Source organism: Tetrapisispora phaffii, chromosome 4 (assembly GCF_000236905.1).
Source record: "Tetrapisispora phaffii CBS 4417 chromosome 4, complete genome".
Taxonomy (NCBI): domain Eukaryota; kingdom Fungi; phylum Ascomycota; class Saccharomycetes; order Saccharomycetales; family Saccharomycetaceae; genus Tetrapisispora; species Tetrapisispora phaffii.
This window is the reverse complement of record NC_016523.1, coordinates 558,143-578,289: the sequence shown is the minus strand read 5'-3', so window position 1 is coordinate 578,289 and position 20,147 is coordinate 558,143. Positions and strand designations below refer to the sequence as shown.

General features: G+C 32.4%; 8 protein-coding genes and 1 non-coding gene across 9 annotated transcripts; 7 read left to right on the top strand and 2 right to left on the bottom strand.

Annotated features, from left to right (window-relative positions):
- Positions 1 to 110: 110 nt before the first annotated feature.
- UGO1 (mitofusin complex protein UGO1) lies at positions 111 to 1,766 on the top strand (the record flags this gene model as incomplete). The annotated part of the gene is made up of 1 exon (XM_003685300.1): positions 111 to 1,766. One exon carries the CDS (start codon positions 111 to 113, stop codon positions 1,764 to 1,766), a length of 1,656 nt encoding a protein of 551 aa, XP_003685348.1.
- A 56-nt stretch (positions 1,767 to 1,822) lies between these two features.
- Positions 1,823 to 2,140, bottom strand: SDC1 (Sdc1p; the record flags this gene model as incomplete). The annotated part of the gene is made up of 1 exon (XM_003685299.1): positions 1,823 to 2,140. One exon carries the CDS (start codon positions 2,138 to 2,140, stop codon positions 1,823 to 1,825), a length of 318 nt encoding a protein of 105 aa, XP_003685347.1.
- A 463-nt stretch (positions 2,141 to 2,603) lies between these two features.
- On the top strand, positions 2,604 to 3,257 carry TLG1 (Tlg1p; the record flags this gene model as incomplete). Its single annotated transcript, XM_003685298.1, has 1 exon — positions 2,604 to 3,257. The coding sequence occupies one exon, from the start codon at positions 2,604 to 2,606 to the stop codon at positions 3,255 to 3,257; it is 654 nt and encodes a 217-aa protein (XP_003685346.1).
- Positions 3,258 to 6,103: 2,846 nt separating this feature from the next.
- TPHA0D02750 (FAD-dependent oxidoreductase) lies at positions 6,104 to 7,666 on the top strand (the record flags this gene model as incomplete). The annotated part of the gene is made up of 1 exon (XM_003685297.1): positions 6,104 to 7,666. One exon carries the CDS (start codon positions 6,104 to 6,106, stop codon positions 7,664 to 7,666), a length of 1,563 nt encoding a protein of 520 aa, XP_003685345.1.
- Positions 7,667 to 9,193: 1,527 nt separating this feature from the next.
- On the top strand, positions 9,194 to 9,265 carry TPHA0Dtrna8E. Its single transcript has one exon. It is a non-coding gene; the product is annotated as a tRNA-Glu (tRNA).
- Positions 9,266 to 9,470: 205 nt separating this feature from the next.
- On the bottom strand, positions 9,471 to 12,011 carry PKH3 (protein kinase PKH3; the record flags this gene model as incomplete). The annotated part of the gene is made up of 1 exon (XM_003685296.1): positions 9,471 to 12,011. The coding sequence occupies one exon, from the start codon at positions 12,009 to 12,011 to the stop codon at positions 9,471 to 9,473; it is 2,541 nt and encodes an 846-aa protein (XP_003685344.1).
- Positions 12,012 to 13,311: 1,300 nt separating this feature from the next.
- Positions 13,312 to 14,001, top strand: SOD2 (superoxide dismutase SOD2; the record flags this gene model as incomplete). Its single annotated transcript, XM_003685295.1, has 1 exon — positions 13,312 to 14,001. One exon carries the CDS (start codon positions 13,312 to 13,314, stop codon positions 13,999 to 14,001), a length of 690 nt encoding a protein of 229 aa, XP_003685343.1.
- A 343-nt stretch (positions 14,002 to 14,344) lies between these two features.
- On the top strand, positions 14,345 to 15,667 carry RMT2 (protein-arginine N5-methyltransferase; the record flags this gene model as incomplete). The annotated part of the gene is made up of 1 exon (XM_003685294.1): positions 14,345 to 15,667. One exon carries the CDS (start codon positions 14,345 to 14,347, stop codon positions 15,665 to 15,667), a length of 1,323 nt encoding a protein of 440 aa, XP_003685342.1.
- Positions 15,668 to 18,210: 2,543 nt separating this feature from the next.
- ERG11 (sterol 14-demethylase) lies at positions 18,211 to 19,803 on the top strand (the record flags this gene model as incomplete). The annotated part of the gene is made up of 1 exon (XM_003685293.1): positions 18,211 to 19,803. One exon carries the CDS (start codon positions 18,211 to 18,213, stop codon positions 19,801 to 19,803), a length of 1,593 nt encoding a protein of 530 aa, XP_003685341.1.
- Between the last annotated feature and the right edge of the window lie 344 nt (positions 19,804 to 20,147).

The following is a 20,147-nucleotide window of genomic DNA, read 5'->3' as shown; positions in this document are numbered from 1 at the left end:
TACAAACAACCCTTTTTTTCAATGTATTAAAGACCTTCCAATCGGTTATAAATCATTGATATTATTCCGAGACATACACACACACACATATATATATATATTGATTAGGGATGAACGAAGAAATTATAAGAAGTCAGGCACGACCTTACTATGAACCAGATACATTTGATGCTGGTTATTCGGCTGTTTTTAGACCAGATAAAGGTGTTGTAGATCCTTATGGTTTTAATATTGCATCAAAGTTAAAAATAGTTCAATCAAATAATGGGGGACTTGCAGATTTGAAAAATGTGAGTAAAAGCAATGGTATTTTATGGAATTTCATTCCAAAATGGTTTACTTGGTCAAGTCATAATAATAAAAATATTAATAAATTGTCTTCTAGTAATAAAATTTTACTTTCAGATACAGATCAAAATATCAACAAGAATCTAGATGCATTAGAATGGCCCGATTTATTAGATATTGATGTTGGTAAACGTATATTAAACCAATTACTTGGAGAACTTACAAAAATGTATTTACGCCATTTAGTGCAACAACCATTTGAAGTCAGCAAGGTGCTTCTACAAGTTGGTGATTTCACAAGCATTTCGGCAGAAAATAATAGGAATAAATTTAAGGATTCATCTGCTGAAAACCCTGGCATACTATTGGAAGATCAAGAAAATGATACGGATGCAGAGCTTGAGTTTTTCTCCAAAAAACCAATTAATGCTTCGAATGAAGTTGAGAATAAAAAAGCTATTAAGGGACGAGTTGGAAAAACTGATAAAGTGATTGTTGAGAATAGAATAAACCCTGAATCATTGCATATAATGGATATTATAAATTCATTAATTGAAAAAGAAGGTTTGAGGGGTGTGTGGAGAGCAAATAATACGACATTTATTTATAATTTTTTGAACATGACATGTAACATTTGGTTCATTGGTTTGTTATCACCATTTTTTGGAATATCTGATCCACATTTTTTCGACACAATTTTACAAACAGCTACATCATACTCAACAATAGACGATATTAAGATTTCTCTAGGTCTAACTATCTGTTCTAATATTTTAACCAATATTCTTTTAGTTCCACTAGATTTAATAAAAATTAAGTTAATAACGACATCCATAGAGGGTTTCACAGTCAATAAAGACATTGACACTGAATTTCCAGCTGAAGAAGTAAAAGAATTAGAAATTTTACCAATAGAAAAATCGCGTAGTTTACGAAATATAATTAAAAGTTGGTCTTGGAAAGAAGATCTGTTAAAATTACCAGCTGATATATGGTTTTTCACCATCTTAAACTCTTTGGTAAGTATAAACAGATCTTCATCTACTGTTTTTGGAGAGAAATTATTCACTTTATTATGGGTACATTATTTACGTCAGACAAAAGAATCGTCAAAACTGAAGTTATATAATTTATCATTTTGTTGTTTTCAAATACTGGGCATATTTCTTAAATTACCAATTGAAACGATACTCCATCGTTGTCAGGTAAAATATTTACTAAATAGAAATAAAGAAAGGGAGGACCAGCTATGCATTCGAAGTGATGAATTGATCATTAAGCCTATACCATACGATAATGGTCTGTTTGATAATCTGATTACTAATTCAACAACATCTGATGAAAAGGAAAATAATCTTGCCAGCAAAAAAATCAAGGCTTTATGGAATGGTTGGAGAATAAGCGTTGTCAGTTTGTTATGTGATTACAGCTTAAAGGTATTGCAGAAAAATGATAAATCCATCGAATTCGAATTCTAATTTCTTTATCGCCATATTCCATTAACTGAACCATCAGTGCATTATTTATAATACCCTTAAGGTTTTTTCATTAAATCACTTTGTTCAATAAGATATTCACCAAGAACTCTTAATGGGTCCTTTGGCTTCTCTTTTGCAATTATCTTCATACCGTTTAGTAACTGCTGAGTAACATTTTGATTTAAATATTTTCTAGTTTCAGATCCTCCAATAGTTTCTGTCAAATTTATGTTATTTAAACTTTCATCTTTCAGTCTGTTCTCCAAATTTGGAACGGTACCATTAACACTCTCGCTTGTTGTTAAAATTGGAATTGGAATTTCAGACGTGTTTTTTAGATCAGTTGGTTCAACTGATTCAGATGTATTTGACATGGTCAAATACAAAGTAATCCTTTTTTTTTAATGATATATGAAGAAGTATATTTTTGTATACTTCTATCTATCTATCTAATGTCAATGTAAATAGTAAAATATTACAATTCTTGTGACTCTATTTTTATTATATATATATATATATATTGAATTGCTAATTGAAGTTATTATAAAAGTTAATATTGTTACTGTTTTTAAAGTCTTAAATTTTTACAGAAATTGAGTTACGATTCCATTTCGAGAATTTGAAAAATGTGAACAATTTGAAAATTAAAGGTTAAGTGAGATTGAGAAAACCAAAATTTTGAATAAAAAACAAGTGTAAAGAAATAGTTTGGAACTCTTTGGGGAAATTAGACTCTTAACATAAAATCGAAAATTAAATAAGTTTCGATTTCTTTTGAATATTATTTATTAGCTTAATTGACCTCTTACTAACCACATTGCTAATAGTAAGGAAAATATGAGTGATAATAGAAGTGAAGATATATTTGACCAAGTTGCATCAGATATTAGAGAACAGATAGAGAGACTGAAAAGTATAGATTATGTCAGTAAAGCAGAAATAGAAGAGTATAATGAAGGCGTTGAAGATATTAAAGATACTATAAATGATTTGCAAAAGAGTGCAGAGGTCATCAGAAGGAATGATCCTGCTTCAGCCCAAGTTAAGGAAGTTGAAGTTGCATCATTGAGAAAATTATTAAAAGATTTAGAGAACGATAAAATTAACAAACGTAAAAACTATAATGAGGAAAATAAAGTCAGTAATTTTATGGATGGTGAACAAAATGATACCTCAAGAACCACTGGTAACGTGGAGAATGCAGTTCAAACACAAATGTTTCAAGAACAATCTGACCAGTTGGACGTAATTCATTTAACCATGGATCAATTACAACAACAGGCTAGAACTATGGGTGATGAATTATTGGATCAGGGTGAATTATTAGACCAAATGGATGATGGTATGGATACATTAGGAGGTAAATTGAATAGAGGTAAAAAGCAGTTGGAGTGGATATATGAAAAAAATCGTGAAAGATGGAATGACTGTTGCATAGTCTTATTGATAATAGCATTAATTGTCTTATTAGTGGTTGCTGTTGTGTTATAGATATTATATTATCATTAGCGTTTCGACATATTATATCAAATACACAAAACAAAGTTAACTAAAAGTTATTACTTCAATTTTTCATTTGAGTTTTTGGAATATCGTAAAAAGAAAAGAAATATTTCATGTTAGATAACCATTATAATCCCTCGAGCAATTACTTTTTTCCGTAGGATGATTCCATATCCTAAAGTCTCAGAGTGTAAGTAATAGACAACGGTGTTGTGTCTCTGACTGTCTAAGACCGAATAGTGCTTTGAAGTAATGTGAGTGTTGGAGTTTCAGATTTAGTTTACAACCTGGCAATTTGTATGATTTCATTTGTTATCGTCGGAAAATGTTTTGAAACTACAATTGGAAAAGGAAGAAATAGAGTTGGCGTTGGCCTTGATAATAGAATTCTACTTTAAGCTTCTCTATAACAAGCTATTGCCTTGTTTGCGTTATTTCACAAAGATACACAGATGTTGTTGGAGTAAAAAAAACACCTGGATCTCAGTAGAACGCTAGTTATTTATGATACAAAACAGAACGTTAAACCCTCATTATTTTAATAAATATATATTTATATATTATAATTCGAAAAATGACATATTAAATTGCCATTTGTACGCAATTTATGCATGTTTATAAAAGTATCACGGCAACAGTGGTTAGATAATTGTCGCGATGTCCCTTGCAGCGCAGTTTCAAGATCCGTCGTCGTTTAGTAGTATGTGGACAACCACAAATAGAGAAGAGAAGAAAAAGGAAACACGGGTGATGTTTCCGAAAGTAGTATTTCTTCCAAATACAAGCCTGTCACCAGCAGACATGAGGTAACTTCGTATTTGAAGTAATCATTGTTATCTCTCGACAATAATTGGGTTTCAAGATGAATGTAGTAAAGTTGTTCTTGTTGGAATATGGTGAAACTTGTAAAGAATGAAAAGAATTTCAATTAGGGTGCGCTGCGCGCATGTGCGTTCCGCTTACTATTTTCGTGAATGTTCTTCGGTTTAAAGTAAACGACAGTATAATAAGTTGCGAAAATGTAAAGCTTGCTTTTGCACACGATCTTACCAGTTCAAAGCAGTCACTGTTCCCAACTAGGACCACAGCCACGTCTGGAACCGGGAAGTGAGGCATTCAAGATACAAAAATCAAACTATAATGTATCAAGTCCCGCCAACTGTATCTTTGATGTACCTTTCGCTCAGTAGGAAGGTGAGCGAGGGGCCATAATAATGATAGTGCACAATAACAAGGTGTTCCTTCTTCTGTTATGTTTGCTGTTATACAGTACTTCCGTTGCTGAACTTGCGCTGGCACGCGATTTCCGCGCAAATATGCAATGCACGTTTCTTTTGCGTGTCATTCCAATTCGATCTCGCGCAGATCTGGGCTAGATCCCGAGGAGACCTGCGCGAGATCTGACTCTTTTTTCCCTGCGCATCCACACCATCATCATCTCGGTTGTTCTGCAAGTAAGATATCATGTTTTGCCACTCCTTTCCATTCAGCATGACACTACGAGGCACATCCTGTGTAGCACGTACTTTCTCGGTTTCAAAGGCAGTGGCAAAAAGCAAAAGACCAAGAGAATCGAAAAGAGAGGTCCAGCCCCTCCCTGCATTCACTACTACTGTCACATGTTGATCTCATGGAGAAACCGTGGCTAAAGAAGAAAACTTCGTATGTGTAGGGAAAATACAGAAATTTAAAAATATACGAGACGAGAATAAGAGGGTTCGTATATTCGTCGCATCCGACAATGTTGTCTGCACGGATGCCGTTAATCTGGAGATCCCTCTCGCTCTCGCCCTCTCCATTATTACCTGCCACCGTCCCCATGCTCCCTGCCCCCCTGGCCATGGCTCATGACAGTTGTCCGTTTCTTCTTTTATTTCTTATTTTGGAAAAGAAGAACCGAGCCTCATGCTTCGTTTGCACGCCTTCCGTGCATGATCATTTACGAAGGCATTCTGAAGGCTAAGTTAAGAGACAACTGTAAGAATCGCAAGCTCTCTGTTCTCAGTCCGTTTCCGAAGCTGTTAATACAATATATCATTTCGTTATTTCTTCTCTTTTTTCTTTTTGTTGCTCTTAAATGAATATAAAAAAAGCACTGCATCATAAGAATGGCGTGGCAACAGAGGGATATAATCATCTGGAAAAAATTACCTTTGAAGTGTCACCATTTCCTGCATAGCATTGTTAAGCAATTATTGTTTTTTACGCTAATTATATTTGCAAAAGTGTAATCTTATATCTTCTCTTTTCGTAATCTTTCATTTTTTCAATTTTTCATTTTTTCATTTTTTTCGAAATTGAAATTTGGAATATTGAAACTTCCACTATTATTAATTATATATATATATAATATAATAAATTAAGCATGAAATATATTATATGTATCCGTATATAAGATTGTTTAGCAGTATAATAATAAGTTAATTTAATTATTTTTGTCTTAGTTTCGTTGTCTTCTCAATTCGAAGGGAATTGAAATTATAATATCTTACTACAGTGATTCTTTTTAAGTGCATTCAAATTAAATAAGGGTCTCTGTTTGTTTAGTACAGAAGAAAGATAAATTGTTCCTATAAGTTAATAAAATATATACATATACATATATGTGTATATATATGGACATATTTGCTTATACCATAAAGAAAGAACGTTTTTAGTATTTTGATACTATTTTATTTTAGCTTTTAATCCTATCCATTGATAACTGGAAAAGGAGACTATTTCTATTTGTATTCGATTTTTTGAAAAGAAAAGATATAGCTTTTTTTTTTTTACTTTAAACAATACCTTATTTCACAATTCCGTTAAAAAAGAGAAGAAAATTAGAATCAACAATGAGTAACCCAGGCGACCATTTAAAAGAACCTCTCGTTTATCAAGATCTACCTTCAAATAGAAGCGACGGTAAAGAGCATATTATCATTGTTGGTGGCGGTATCATCGGTGTTACTACAGCATACTATTTGACACAACACCCTAAATTTAGTCCATCCACACATTATATCACAATAATTGAATCCACGGAAGTCGCATGTGGTGCGTCTGGTAAAGCTGGTGGTTTGATCGCTTCGTGGGCTTTCCCTGATCAAATCGTTCCATTATCGTTCAAATTACACAGTCAACTGAATCAACAATTTGATGGTGAAGCAAATTGGGGTTATAGAAGATTAAATGCTCTATCCGTCGAGGCAGATATTAAGAACGTTAAAGAGGCACAAGAACAAAGACATTTAAGATTTCAAAGAAGATTTATCAAAATGAGAGACAAAAGTTCAACGTCACCAAATTCACCTAATAGTGAAGGTCAAACAAATGTTCATGGTAACCCAAAGGACTACATAGCCAACACAACTTCTATACCTTGCCCACAAGAAACTAAAGCAACAGGAGAAAGTGTCGAATTAACTAGAGACAGCTCGGAGTCTAATTCTTTGAAGGAGACAATGGCTTCTAGTGTTAGCATGACCACTGCAGAAAGTAGTAGTAGTATTCCAGCTGATCTTGGAACAGGTGGTTTGATGATGAGAACTACTCAAAATGTTTTACCAACTGCGTTTAACTGGATTAAATCAACTTTAGTTAAGACATGGACATTTATTGGTGAACCTACAACCACAGCACAAATCCATCCATTACAATTCACATTATTTTTATTAAAAAAGGCAATGGATACAGGTGCTGTTGATTTAATTAGAGGTAAAGTTATAGATTTTAAAAAGAATGATAAAGGTGAAATCATTGGTGTAGGTTATATGCCAAAAGCAGGTAAACACAAAGATGAAGTCGTTAACATTGTTAATGCAAGCAAGGTGTTGCTTGCATTAGGTCCATGGACAAGTAAATTATTGAAAAACTGTCCAGTTACAACTTTGAAGGTCCATTCGGTCATTGTTAAGCCACATAAAGCTGAAGGAACCATTATATCGCCATATTCCATGTTCAGTGAATTACAAATAGATGAAAATCAAACATTTTCTCCAGAAATATATCCAAGAAAAGATGAAATTTATATTTGTGGTGAAGGTGAGAGCTTAGATGTAATTCCTGATGAACAAACTGACGTTGTCACTAATGCAGAAAAATGTGATGAATTATTCTATTATGTTTCTAAGTTATCTTCAAGTGTATCTCAAGGTGATGTTACGGAATCTTTCGCATCGTACGTTCCTGTCGTTAATATTCCAAGTGGATCAGGTCCATTGTTAGGCGAAACTGACTTAAAGAATCTATTTATTGCTGCAGGTCATAGTTGTTGGGGTATCAACAATGCACCAGCAACTGGTGTAATCATGTCTCAATTGCTACTAGAAGGTATCTGTACATGCGCCGATATTACTGAGTTTAACCCTAAATTATATTTCAAAGCTTCCGGTAACAAATCTGTTGTGAAGGCCTAGGATAGATACTTATTTATTTAAATGTGTGTAATAGATAAATGTAATAGAATGTATATATATTATTGATGAGAACAGAAAGATCCATGGTTGCTGTAATGTAACCTTGATAAAATAAGAATTAATAGAAAACTAATGATTAAAGTTTTGTTAAAATTGATATTTAGTCCCCATGAGGTTGCTGTCAGAAAATCTCAACTGCATCATTAACTATTGTCAAACTAAAACAAAACATTAAAATATTAAATTTAATTGATTTTTTAGAAGGCTTTCATATTACAGTAGGAAGAAGTTCATGACTTGAATCGTATACTTATATTGATCATCAAGAGAATATTATAAACATTGACTAAACGACAAAGATAAGGCCTCATAATAATTCAAGAACGCATTCGTAGACAGCAACTGGAAGCATACTGGGATGATCAGTATCAATTAGTTTCAAAGAAGTTGGTGTGGAGAAACAAGCTTATGTTGGTTAGTTCCAACATCTAAGTTAGTGTCATTAGCCACTTCAGTTGCTCTAGTATAGTCCATCTTCTTTATAGTTAAATAATCGATTGATCTTTTATTAGTGTAATTAAACTATTCTATATAGAGTTAGATGCCCTCCTTATATATGAGTTAATCTGACAGTTGAATGAACATGCGTACGTGTTCATTCATCCTCCTAGGCTCTTTAGTGCTGTATTGTACATCTGTGTTTATCACGTAGCCATTTACATTGTAGTGAGAAATTTTCACCTACCACTTGAAAGATTGTTCTAGAACCTTCTTTCCATTAGTAAGTGACAATTGGTTCTGAACTCAAAGTGTCATAAACACTTAGTTCTGTCACATACTACAATAATTCTGACAGTTGGTGGTACTGACCGTATGCAAATATATATTTACGACAATAGTAACATCGAAATATTCTAGCAACGTTCATCGAACCTTATAACTCTCACCAACTCATATGATCGTATACCGGTATTACGTTCACGCAACAATTAAGATAATTGAGATGGTAAAGAGGTCAACCCCAAAACCAGTTTGCGAATATATAAAGAAGAGACTTCTTCATGTAATAGCTTATTGTGTTTATGATAGTTACTTACTCAATAGTTGTATTCATTACTTCAAAATATTAAAGTTTGTGTGTTATTAGATTCTATATATTCAGATTAATCTCTCTGGTATCCTGGACATAAATTAATGAATTTTTTATCTATTGTTTACCGGGGTTTATATACATATCATTTCAATCTACCGTTCTGTCCAACGAGACGACGTCGTCGAATTGAGCACATATGGCAGACTGATGGTTCTAGAGTAATATTTATGCATTAGAAAGTCTGCAATTACATTCTCGAAGGCACTATTGTTTCAGGTTTGCAACAATAATCTCCTAAAGAGGTAATATATGGTGTCGTATATTCAGTTATACGTCCGGTGTCATTTCCAACACCAACAACAAGCTCGTGTCAAAGACCATGTTTATATTAAGTAATAGTATCTCCAATATTTTTACGACTTGAAAGTTTATCGTCCGATATAGTGTAACGGCTATCACATTACGCTTTCACCGTAGAGACCGGGGTTCGACTCCCCGTATCGGAGTTTTTTTTTACTGAGATGAAGCAGGTTTCAAATTGTTTTATCTTAAAAGTGAATTTCCAACAAATCTGATTATCTACGGGTTTATAATATGAAACAATACTAATGTCTATTAAAATTATTTATAATTTTTAAATATGAACAGATCCCCATCTGTTAATGTCTTTTATGGAAAGGAAAGTCAAAAATAAAACTCATGAGTTAATTTTTACTTATCAGATAACTTTCTCTTTTGTAAATTTTTGAATGCAGCTGATGCTCCACTACTTGCGATAATAGTACTGTGTTGGCTCTTTGAACTATCCTTCCTTGATGAATTCATATGTGCTTTTTCTTTGTAATAATTTGGATCTATTGGACCATCGCGCCTCAAGGTATACAATACCTCATATCTGCTACTACTGATTATCATGTTGGATGGAACTGAGTATTTCTTAACTTGTGGTTTTGTATTTCCAGTTCTCAAACTTGTATTTGCAAATGAAGCATTATGACTAGAAATAGGTAAAATAGGTGAAGCAGCTGAAGATACTTTATTTTCCATACTTGCTTCATTATTTTTTTTTAATATTTTTTTCGTATTGCTGTAGCCACTTGCTTGTCTGGAGTGTACATAATTTTTAGTTGATTCAACTAAATTGTTATTCAATTCATCTTTATTATCTTTTGTATCTGATACGGGTTGATTTCTTGGTGAATCACCTTTTTGTTTTAACATTACCGATGCTGTAGCTTTTTGATGCGCTGATTTTGGAATGTTATTTAATTGTTTAATATCCTGTTCAATAATTGTTTCTGATGTAAAATCAAGTAGATCTAAAGAACTTGACCTGCTAGTTTTAGATGATTCACCCAATTTTAAACCATTTGTCATATTAGCAATATAATTATCTTCAATTATTTGTCTTGATTTAAAAAGACAATCAACCCAAGTATCATTATCATTGACTACAGGGAAGGACATAGCTGCTGCAAAATCAATCAAAGGTTCTTGAGGTAAGCAGATGAACCATAGTTTAAAGCGATATTTCTCTAAAATTAAAAACCCAGTTTTCGTCATTTCATTAAATTCAAAATCATACATTGAAAGGTCCGAATCTGCAATATTAACCATCTTTATTGGTATTGTATTTTGCGACACAGGATCGATTGTATTATAGACCAACGACCCATCTTTGTAAAGGGTTAATATGCTGGGAATAGCACCTTCAATAGATCTTAGAGTTACGCCATTATTGGTAACTAAGTTTGTAATAAGATCATTATCGATTCTTTTATAGGCAAACATTGACATATCAGGACCATTTGCATCGTATGAGATCTCATGAATAAAAGCTGGCTGTTGTTTTATGACATCATTGTTTAAATTAGATTTTTTAGTTTGCTCGATATAGTTTGTATTGTATTTATTTTTGAGTATTAGCGGTTTAGATGTAGTATCATTTCGTATATTATCCAAAGTAATATTAGTGGTAAAGTTATTATTATTAACAAGATGGGCATCCTTTCTATCAAATGGCTTATTTGTTCCTATGTTATCTCTCTTCATCATATCACTAATAGAACCTCTTAAATTATGATTTTCAGTATTATTAGTTAGACCCAATGAGGAAATTCCAAGTCTTTTTCTCCACTCAACAATGTTTCCAGTTGTACTTGATACCATTTTTGGTTTCTTCTTCTGTTTTTGTTTTGTAATTGCTATATCTCGCAGTGGAACATCTATGATATGTAGCTGTCTATCATTTATAGACTTTGTATTTTGGTTATTATCATTCCCATTATAGGAAGACATAGTTGTGTTATTTAATGGTACGTTACTAGGCGGTAGTTTATTAGTACCTAACCATATTTTTTCTTTATCATTCCAATTAATATTTTTAAATAGTGGATGCTTTTTAACATTTTCTAAGTTCATTCTCTTTTCTGAATTCGTTATTAAAATCTTAGAGACTAAATCTTTCCAGCTTTGTGAAACCAAATTATTTGGATCATTCCAATGATAATCCAACGCAACTATTTTTTCAAATGTATTCAGTTCATTAGCACCACGGAAGGGTGGATATCCTTTTAAGAATTGGAATATCATGCACCCTAGTGCCCAAACGTCTGAGCAATAGCCACATTGGTTATATAATAGTAGCTCCGGAGAGACGTATTCTGCAGTACCAACAAATGATGAAGCTCTATTCACATGTATATCATTGTATGTAGCATTACTATTATTACTATTTTCTTTATCTTCATCGTTATCTATCAGTGACGCAGCACCAAAATCTGTTAGGATTAAATTGTAGTTTCTGTTGAGTAGAATATTTTCCGGTTTCACATCTCTGTGAATTATTCCATTCTTATGGATAAATTCTAATATATCTATAATTTGAACTGTGAAACGAATTGTTAATTCCTCATTGAACGATCTATATTTATGCAATAGTTGTAATAATTCTCCATTTATTGCATAACTCAATACAAAATATAGATTTTCTTCATCATGGAATGTGTAATATAATTTAATTATACCTGGATGATTACCTTTTCTCAATATATTTAATACATTTTTCTCTATTGATACGTATTTAACTTTATTTTCTTTAATAATATGTTTTTTCGAACAGACTTTAATTGCATAACATTGTTTTACATTTCTTTTATCGACAGCTTTATAAACTGTCGAATAGGAACCATGACCTAATTCTTCTTTGAAGGTATAGTCACTTGGTGAATGTTTTTTAATTTTATTGGACATAGTGCTTCAGCATTAGTAAATAAGTTTTTAAAAGCTGATTTGGGACAAATATATATAAATATCTATTCGTTTTATTGTAACCTCTTTCTTTTGATACTAAGCAGACGCTTTATTCAAACAAGTTAAAATATGATACAATCAAAAAGGGTTTTACTTGACACAATTATATCAGTATAATAGGTTTTATTGGATTAAGTATCAACTAATGAAACGTTCTGAAACAATCCTTTTTACGCTATATAATTTCAGTTTTTTTATTTCTTTAAATTTTCTATTTTCTAATTTCTTTGTATGTAGTTACTATTTTCAATATAAGCATAAGCATGTAGGTATCGTTTAGTCAAGATAAGGCGAGTAAAATTGAGTGATATAGATAATAAACTGAAACAAGAGAGTATATACATAAATATATTGTGGTAGTGTCACAAGTGCTGGAGACAGTTCAATTACATACCTTTATATTGTATGATCTAACGAGTAGATATGATATTACATATGAAGATATCGTTCATGGATGGGGATGTAAAAACTCAAGAACTGATAATGAACATTATGGAGTTGATCACAATAACTATCTTGTTGTCAACAATGGAATGAACATGCGCTAATAATTGCTATCACTTGTTTCAGCTAGTTTGCAAGTAACGACCAATACAATGAGCAATTGTATTACGAAGTCTCTGACACACACACACACATATATATATATAAATATATATATATGTGTGTGTGTCTGTATATGGAGGCTGCACTTTTGTGTCACATCAGTATTTTAAGAAAAAAGGGATATTTAAAATAGAGTACCCCCTTATTTCCTTTTATTTCCGTTTACTGTTGCTGTGAGTTCAAATTGCGCGCACGTGAGACGAAAAGGAAAGTCCATTAATCCCTGATGCAACCACATATTCATGCACTAGTGCTGTTATTTCCTAACATACGACTATGCATCGGTCACTTACAACGAAATACGATCTTTGTTCCCTTAATATTCTCCATCCAATCATCTGCAAAGAATTGGTGAATATTTTATTACAATACTTGTAAGGCATTATTTACCATTTACTTGACTCCGTAACGGATATTACTAAATGATCCCTTTTTTTATTATTTTTCATATAAGAACAAAGTATAAATATAGGCCTATATATATATTCATGTCTCAATACATTTAAAAATAATGTATCGTTGGGGTTAGCGCTAAAATAAATAGTTCATTTTGAATATTTCGAAGAATAACCATTGAGTGGCACTATCAATATACTTTAATAATATTCGTATTTCATTCGCATTATCAATAAAAATGTTCACTAGATCAGTTACAGTTAAAAGATTGGCTTCTTCTGCCGTGTTTAAGAGAACAAAGATTACATTACCGGAACTAAAATGGGATTTTGATGCTTTGGAACCTTATGTCTCGGGTAAGATTAACGAATTGCATTATACAAAGCACCATCAAACTTATGTCAACGGATTCAACAGCTCCATCGATCAATTCAAAGATGTCACTGAAAAATTGGCAAAGGATCCAAACAGTTTAGAATTAGCAAACAAATTGATTGCTATTCAGCAGAACATTAAATTCCATGGAGGTGGCTATAAAAATCATTGTCTATTTTGGGAAAACTTGTCCCCTGCAAGTGGTTCTGGTGTAGGCGGTGAGTTACCAACTGGGAATTTACTGAAACAAATTGAAAAGCAATATAAATCACTTGATAATTTAATCAAATTGGCTAATGCTAAACTAATGGGGATTCAAGGTTCTGGTTGGATCTTCCTGGTTAAAAACTTGAATAATGGCGGAAAGTTAGATATCGTACAGACTTATAACCAAGATACAGTAAGTGATCCAACAATCGTACCACTTTTAGCAATCGATGCCTGGGAACATGCTTATTATCTACAATACGAAAATAGAAAAGCTGAATACTTCGGAGCTATTTGGAATGTTATTAATTGGAAAGAAGCTGAGAAAAGATTCAATGCAGCTTAAAAATATTTCATATTTAAACACGCATGTGCACATGCAGCAATATATATATATATATATATACTTATAAATATCCTCCATTTATAAGAGTACAATAACATTCTTTCTTTTATTTAATATACAGGTGCTAACTGGAACAGTTACCTTATGTGGTAGTTTCAATTAAACTGGAAAATAGTTTGTTTTTCATTTAGTGCGAAAAATCGTGCGATGAGTTTCAAATTTTTTTCAATATAAATTATATACCAATGAATATATATTTGAATAAGTATCCTATCACACTCGGATCACATCATACCATACTAATATAGCCAAAAGAAAATAGTCTTACCAATAACTGATTAAAATGTCTGAACTTCATCATTTGTTAACTTTTCCTGAAAAGCCAATAACTGCGGAAGTTTATGTCACAAAATTAAAGCACTACTTATCTAATGGTATCCCTGCAACGTACACTCTTGAACAAGTCAAAGAATATGAATTGAATCAGGCAAAAGAAAATGGCGAGACTGTTGATGAAAGAAGTGAGGAAGAGGAAGAAACTAGTAACACCACACCTTTGCATATTTTAGCTAGAAGCATTCCAAAAAATTTGACACCAGCAGAGTTATCTGTAGTTCTAGAATTGATTAACATTCTTTTTGAATACGGAGCCGGTTGGAACTTCATCGATTATGAAGACAAAACTGTGGGCGACCTGTTAATCGAAAACGGTTACTCCGTTAACTCAAGTCTATACAAAAGAATCGTTGAGGCGGGTGTCAGCGCTGAATTACTTTTAAGGAAGATAAATGACAACGTTGAATTTTTGGACGACGATGAAATTATACAAGAAGCTCTTGGCATGGAAGATAATGAAATCCCAACAGAAGAAAACATAAAAATTGTAAATGAAGATGCTACTGCAGGAAACCAGGAAGTCTATCTCCAAACAGAATTGGAATACACTGCCAATACTTTACTTACAAAAGAAAATAAAGATGGTGTTATGATGGATTGGGAAACTGGTATCATGAAATTAGCTTCTGATACAATCACCTCATCTTTTGACAAAGATGATGATTCAATTGCCATTTTAAATATTGGATTTGGGATGGGTATAATCGATACATTCATTGAAAAAGACTTACAAGAAAAATATCCAAATAAGAAAGTTAAGCATTACATATCAGAAGCACATCCAGATGTATTGAAGAAGTTAAAGAATGATGGATGGTATGACAAAAAAAATATTATCATATTGGAGGGAAGATGGCAAGATTCCTTAAACACACTACTTGATTATGGTAACGTATTTTTTGATGGTATATATTACGATACCTTTAGTGAATATTATGAGAATATATTGGAATTACTTGATATAATTGTTGGCTTATTAAAACCACATGGTATCTTTTCATTTTTTAATGGTTTAGGTGCAGACAGACAGTTATGTTATGAAGTGTACAAAAATATTGTCGCTATTGATGTCAGCAATTACGGTATGAAATGTGAATATTCCACGATTAGGGTTGGTGACAATAACAACCAGAATGGAAGTGAACATGGAGGAGATGACGCGACTGTCAATGGAATTGAGAATACAACAGACAAACCAAATTGGCAAAATGTCAAGCGCTCTTACTATAACTGTGATTATTATTACCATCCATGTATAACATTTATGTAAGATTAAGAATTAAATAGAACAAATCACTCCAACATAATAAACGGAGCTTGAAGCTCCATTCAATGGCACTCACTGTAACTAAAGCGTAAATGACTGAATTGAATCACTATGACAATAACAATGCGACTTATTCAATTGCCGAAAATTCGAGTTAAACGTTCCATTGTTGTTTCGAAATGATTTAAAATGAAGTGAAGCAAATTGCAAATCAGAGACCACACTCACCACCATTTCTTTTTTTTCTTTTGTCAATGTCAGACACCATGAAATATTGAAAACGTTAAATACTAGAAATAGCATACCCAGTGTCAGAAGTCGAGATCTGGATCAGGATATCCCTTTCGTAAAACCGATAAAGAACATAATAATAGTAACGAGATACAGCTACTTAAACGAGCCAAAGCACAGATCTCAAAGTGATGCGTTTTTAATTTTCACATTTTTTTTCTTTTTCCGAGAAAAGGCATCATCCTCTCCACAGAGAAAAGCCCTTGCAAACTACAGTAACATTCCGAATCTACACAATACGATCTTAGTAATACAATTATATCTGATCTTAATAATGTCAAGTGACTAGAGTACTACCATAGCACAACCTAAAAATGCTGTGCCCTCGTTTGAGAATAACTCAATATTATAACCACACAATATTTCACTACAAAATAAACAAAGACCCATTGAGAATTTAAACAGAAACAAACCTGCGTACCTTCGTATAAATCTTTTAATATCGATTTGGTAATCAATTGTGTAAAAAGAGAAATTACATATATTCCAATAAATACCGAGCGATAAATACTACAGATATAAGACAATATTAACTAGTAAATTGAAGGTTTACATGCTTCATTCTCTCTCTCATTCTTTTTACGAAGAGCCTCCATAGCCACTGTTCTCCCATTTTTATTTTATGGTTTCACAAAAAAAAATGAAAATTTAAGCCATAATTCCTAAAAGTTACTGCTAGAAGAGAGAGTAATTGAAGAAAATTTTTTTTCATTTTATTAAATCTACAAGAAACTCAAAGGGTGCTAAGGATCAACTCTTCTCAATTTCAACGTTTTGTAGTTTGTTTGAAGAAGAAACTATATATTCACTGTGAGTATACTATCCTGTCTTTGCTTTTTCGTTTTTTTTCGCCTTAACCTGACAACACCATCTCCTACACAAATTAGTATCATAATCAACACACATCCGTAAAATATTGTGGGTTCAGTCAGACAAATAAACAAGAACGTAAGAATTATATCGTACAAAATATTTCTGAGGAAAGATGCAACTCTCATCGCACGATATCGTACTGTATCGGATCCACTGGAGTCCTTCCAAACTGCAATATGCATACAAAATTTATTTTCGTTCTAAGGAAATGAGAGTTAGCAAGTAAGTTCAAAACGCATTAGAAAATAATGCAACAACTTCAGAAGGATCTTCATCTCTTTCTACTTGACTTTGTCGATAATTCCGCCTCCCCAACCTTATTGGGCATGCAATAGAAAACAGCACGGAAGAAGTTATTAACATTTCGTAAACTCTCTCGTAAATATACCCAATTAATGGTCCATTTACGGTGGAAAAGTCAACCATCCTTATTGAACTCTTGTATCACCGTGAAATTATTTACCATTCGAGATTGAATGATTCCTTCAATTAATAATGAAAGGAAAAAAATGTAAATTTTTTTTACTAGTCTTGTTACATCCATTCACATACAAGACACTACACTTCTTTCAGAGAAAGCATACCGCAAGAAATGTTTTTTCATTTTTTTTTTTCACTTCTTGGGTATTCCCAAACCACCATCACAAGTCATCATTACAATTATTTCTTTCTCTACAGCTTTTAACCCACTAATATTAACTTTAACCGTTAAAAAGTTTAAATATATCCATTTAATTTTATCTGTGGTTATTAAATTAAGTAGAGTAAAACTTCTTTCTTCGTATCGCAAACATTTTTTTTCAATTTGTTTTTAATGGCTATACATCGGGAAAAAGCTGTTGTTACTTGATAACGCTTGTAGATGTGTTCTACAAAGACTATCTTCTCTCAATTAATAACTTTCAAGATACTTTCGTTTATTTTACGTTGTACTTTGCATTCATTTGCAACATGCAGCGGGAGAGAGCGAGCAGAGTAGAGTCCTCCAATTAGTATAGTTTCGGTTATACATTTACAAATATCATAAAGCATCCTAATTACAGTAGCGTGTGATCTCATGCATACCTTGTTAGCAAACTGTTAAGCCATCTCTTGTTAAAAACTGTAAATTTTTTCTTGTTTCTTTTTCTAGTTTTTTTAGTCAATTACCATGATCAATTAAATAAAAAATACAATTGATTTTGTCACTTTACAATCGTATATATATGAGATGAAATATTTTATTGAAAAGTAAAGGATTATCTACTCATTCCTTTATTTTGAATTTAATTGTATATTTAATAATTTAATTGTTAGGTTATATAGTCTTTCTTTGTAACAAAAGGATTCTATAAAAAGACCAAACAATTAAAGAATATCGTTTCGTATATATACATTCACATATGTCTGACACTTCTTTAGTTGGTACTCTAATCGAGTACGTCCAAGTTGCTATTGGTGCTTTCTTAGCTTTACCATTAGCTCAAAGAGCTTCTATCGTTATCTTAGCTCCTTTTGTCTATCACATTACATGGCAATTACTATATTCTTTGAGAAAAGATAGAGCACCTCTGGTTTTCTCATGGATTCCATGGGTCGGTTCTGCTGTTGACTATGGTTCCAGACCATACGAATTCTTCGGTGAAAACAAGAAGAAGTACGGTGACATTTATTCTTTCCTTTTATTAGGTAGAATTATGACTGTTTACTTAGGTCCAAAGGGTCATGAATTTATTTTCAATGCTAAATTAGCTGATGTTTCCGCTGAAGCTGCTTACGCTCATTTAACTACTCCAGTTTTCGGTAAAGGTGTTATCTATGATTGTCCAAACCACAGATTAATGGACCAAAAGAAGTTCGTTAAAGGTGCTTTGACCAAGGATGCTTTCGTTAAGTACATTCCATTAATGATTGAAGAAATGGAACAATACTTCAGAACTTCTCCATTCTTTGATATCAACAAGAAGAAATCCAACACTGTTAACGTTTTAGCTACTCAATCTGAAATGACCATTTTTACTGCTTCTAGATCTTTATTAGGTAAAGAATTAAGAGATATGTTAAACACTGATTTCGCTTACTTATTCGGTGACTTAGACAAAGGTTTCACTCCAATTAACTTCGTTTTCCCAAACTTGCCATTAGAACATTACAGAAAGAGAGATAACGCTCAAAGAGTTATTTCTTCCACTTACTTGAAATTGATTAAAAAGAGACGTGACAACAATGATATCCAAGACAGAGATTTAATTGATACTTTATTAAAGAACTCTACTTACAAGGATGGTGTTAAGATGACTGATCAAGAAATTGCTAACTTATTAATTGGTGTTTTAATGGGTGGTCAACATACCTCTGCTGCTACTTCTGCCTGGATCTTATTACACTTAGCCGAGAGACCAGATGTCCAAAAGGAATTATACGATGAACAAATGAGAGTCTTAGACGGTGGTAAAAAAGAGTTAACTTACGAATTATTAAACGATCACATGCCATTATTAAACCAAACCATCAAGGAAGTTTTAAGATTACATCATCCATTGCATTCTATTCTAAGAAAGGTAATGAGGGATATGCAAGTTCCAAATTCTTCTTACGTTGTTCCAAAGGATTACTATGTTTTAGTTTCTCCAGGTTTCACTCATTTGGAAGATGCTTTCTTCCCAAATGCTAAAGAAATGAACATTCACAGATGGGATAATGATTCTAACTCTTCTTACTCCGTCGGTGACGAAGTCGATTACGGTTTCGGTGTTGTTACCAAGGGTGTCTCTTCTCCATACTTACCATTCGGTGGTGGTAGACACAGATGTATTGGTGAACATTACGCTTACCTACAAATCGGTGTCATCATGTCCGTTTTCGTTAGAACTTTCACCTGGAAGTTCCCAGAAGGTATCACTTTACCAAAGCCAGATTTCCAAAGTATGGTTACTTTACCATTAAACCCAGCTGAAATCACTTGGGAAAAGAGAAACCCAGACCAAGTTATTTAAGAATTTTGAAATCATGCACTTAAATTTTCAATTTATATTACTTTCCATCTTCTTAAATCAACTTGAACTTTTCAATTTTTGTCTTTTATTTGGAAAAAATCAAGTATTATTGATTTGATTGATCTAATTCTGATAATTCTCAATTGTTATTAATAATATTTAAGGATGATTTGAATAATCTGTTGCGCCCGCCCTTTTAACTCTTTATTTTTTCATGAATTAAATCATCTCACTTCGATAACGATCTTTTTTTATTCAATACCAAACAAATCAAGCTATTTATATTATAAACTATATAACTTATTTATAAACATAGAACAAATTACAAAACGAATAGAATAATT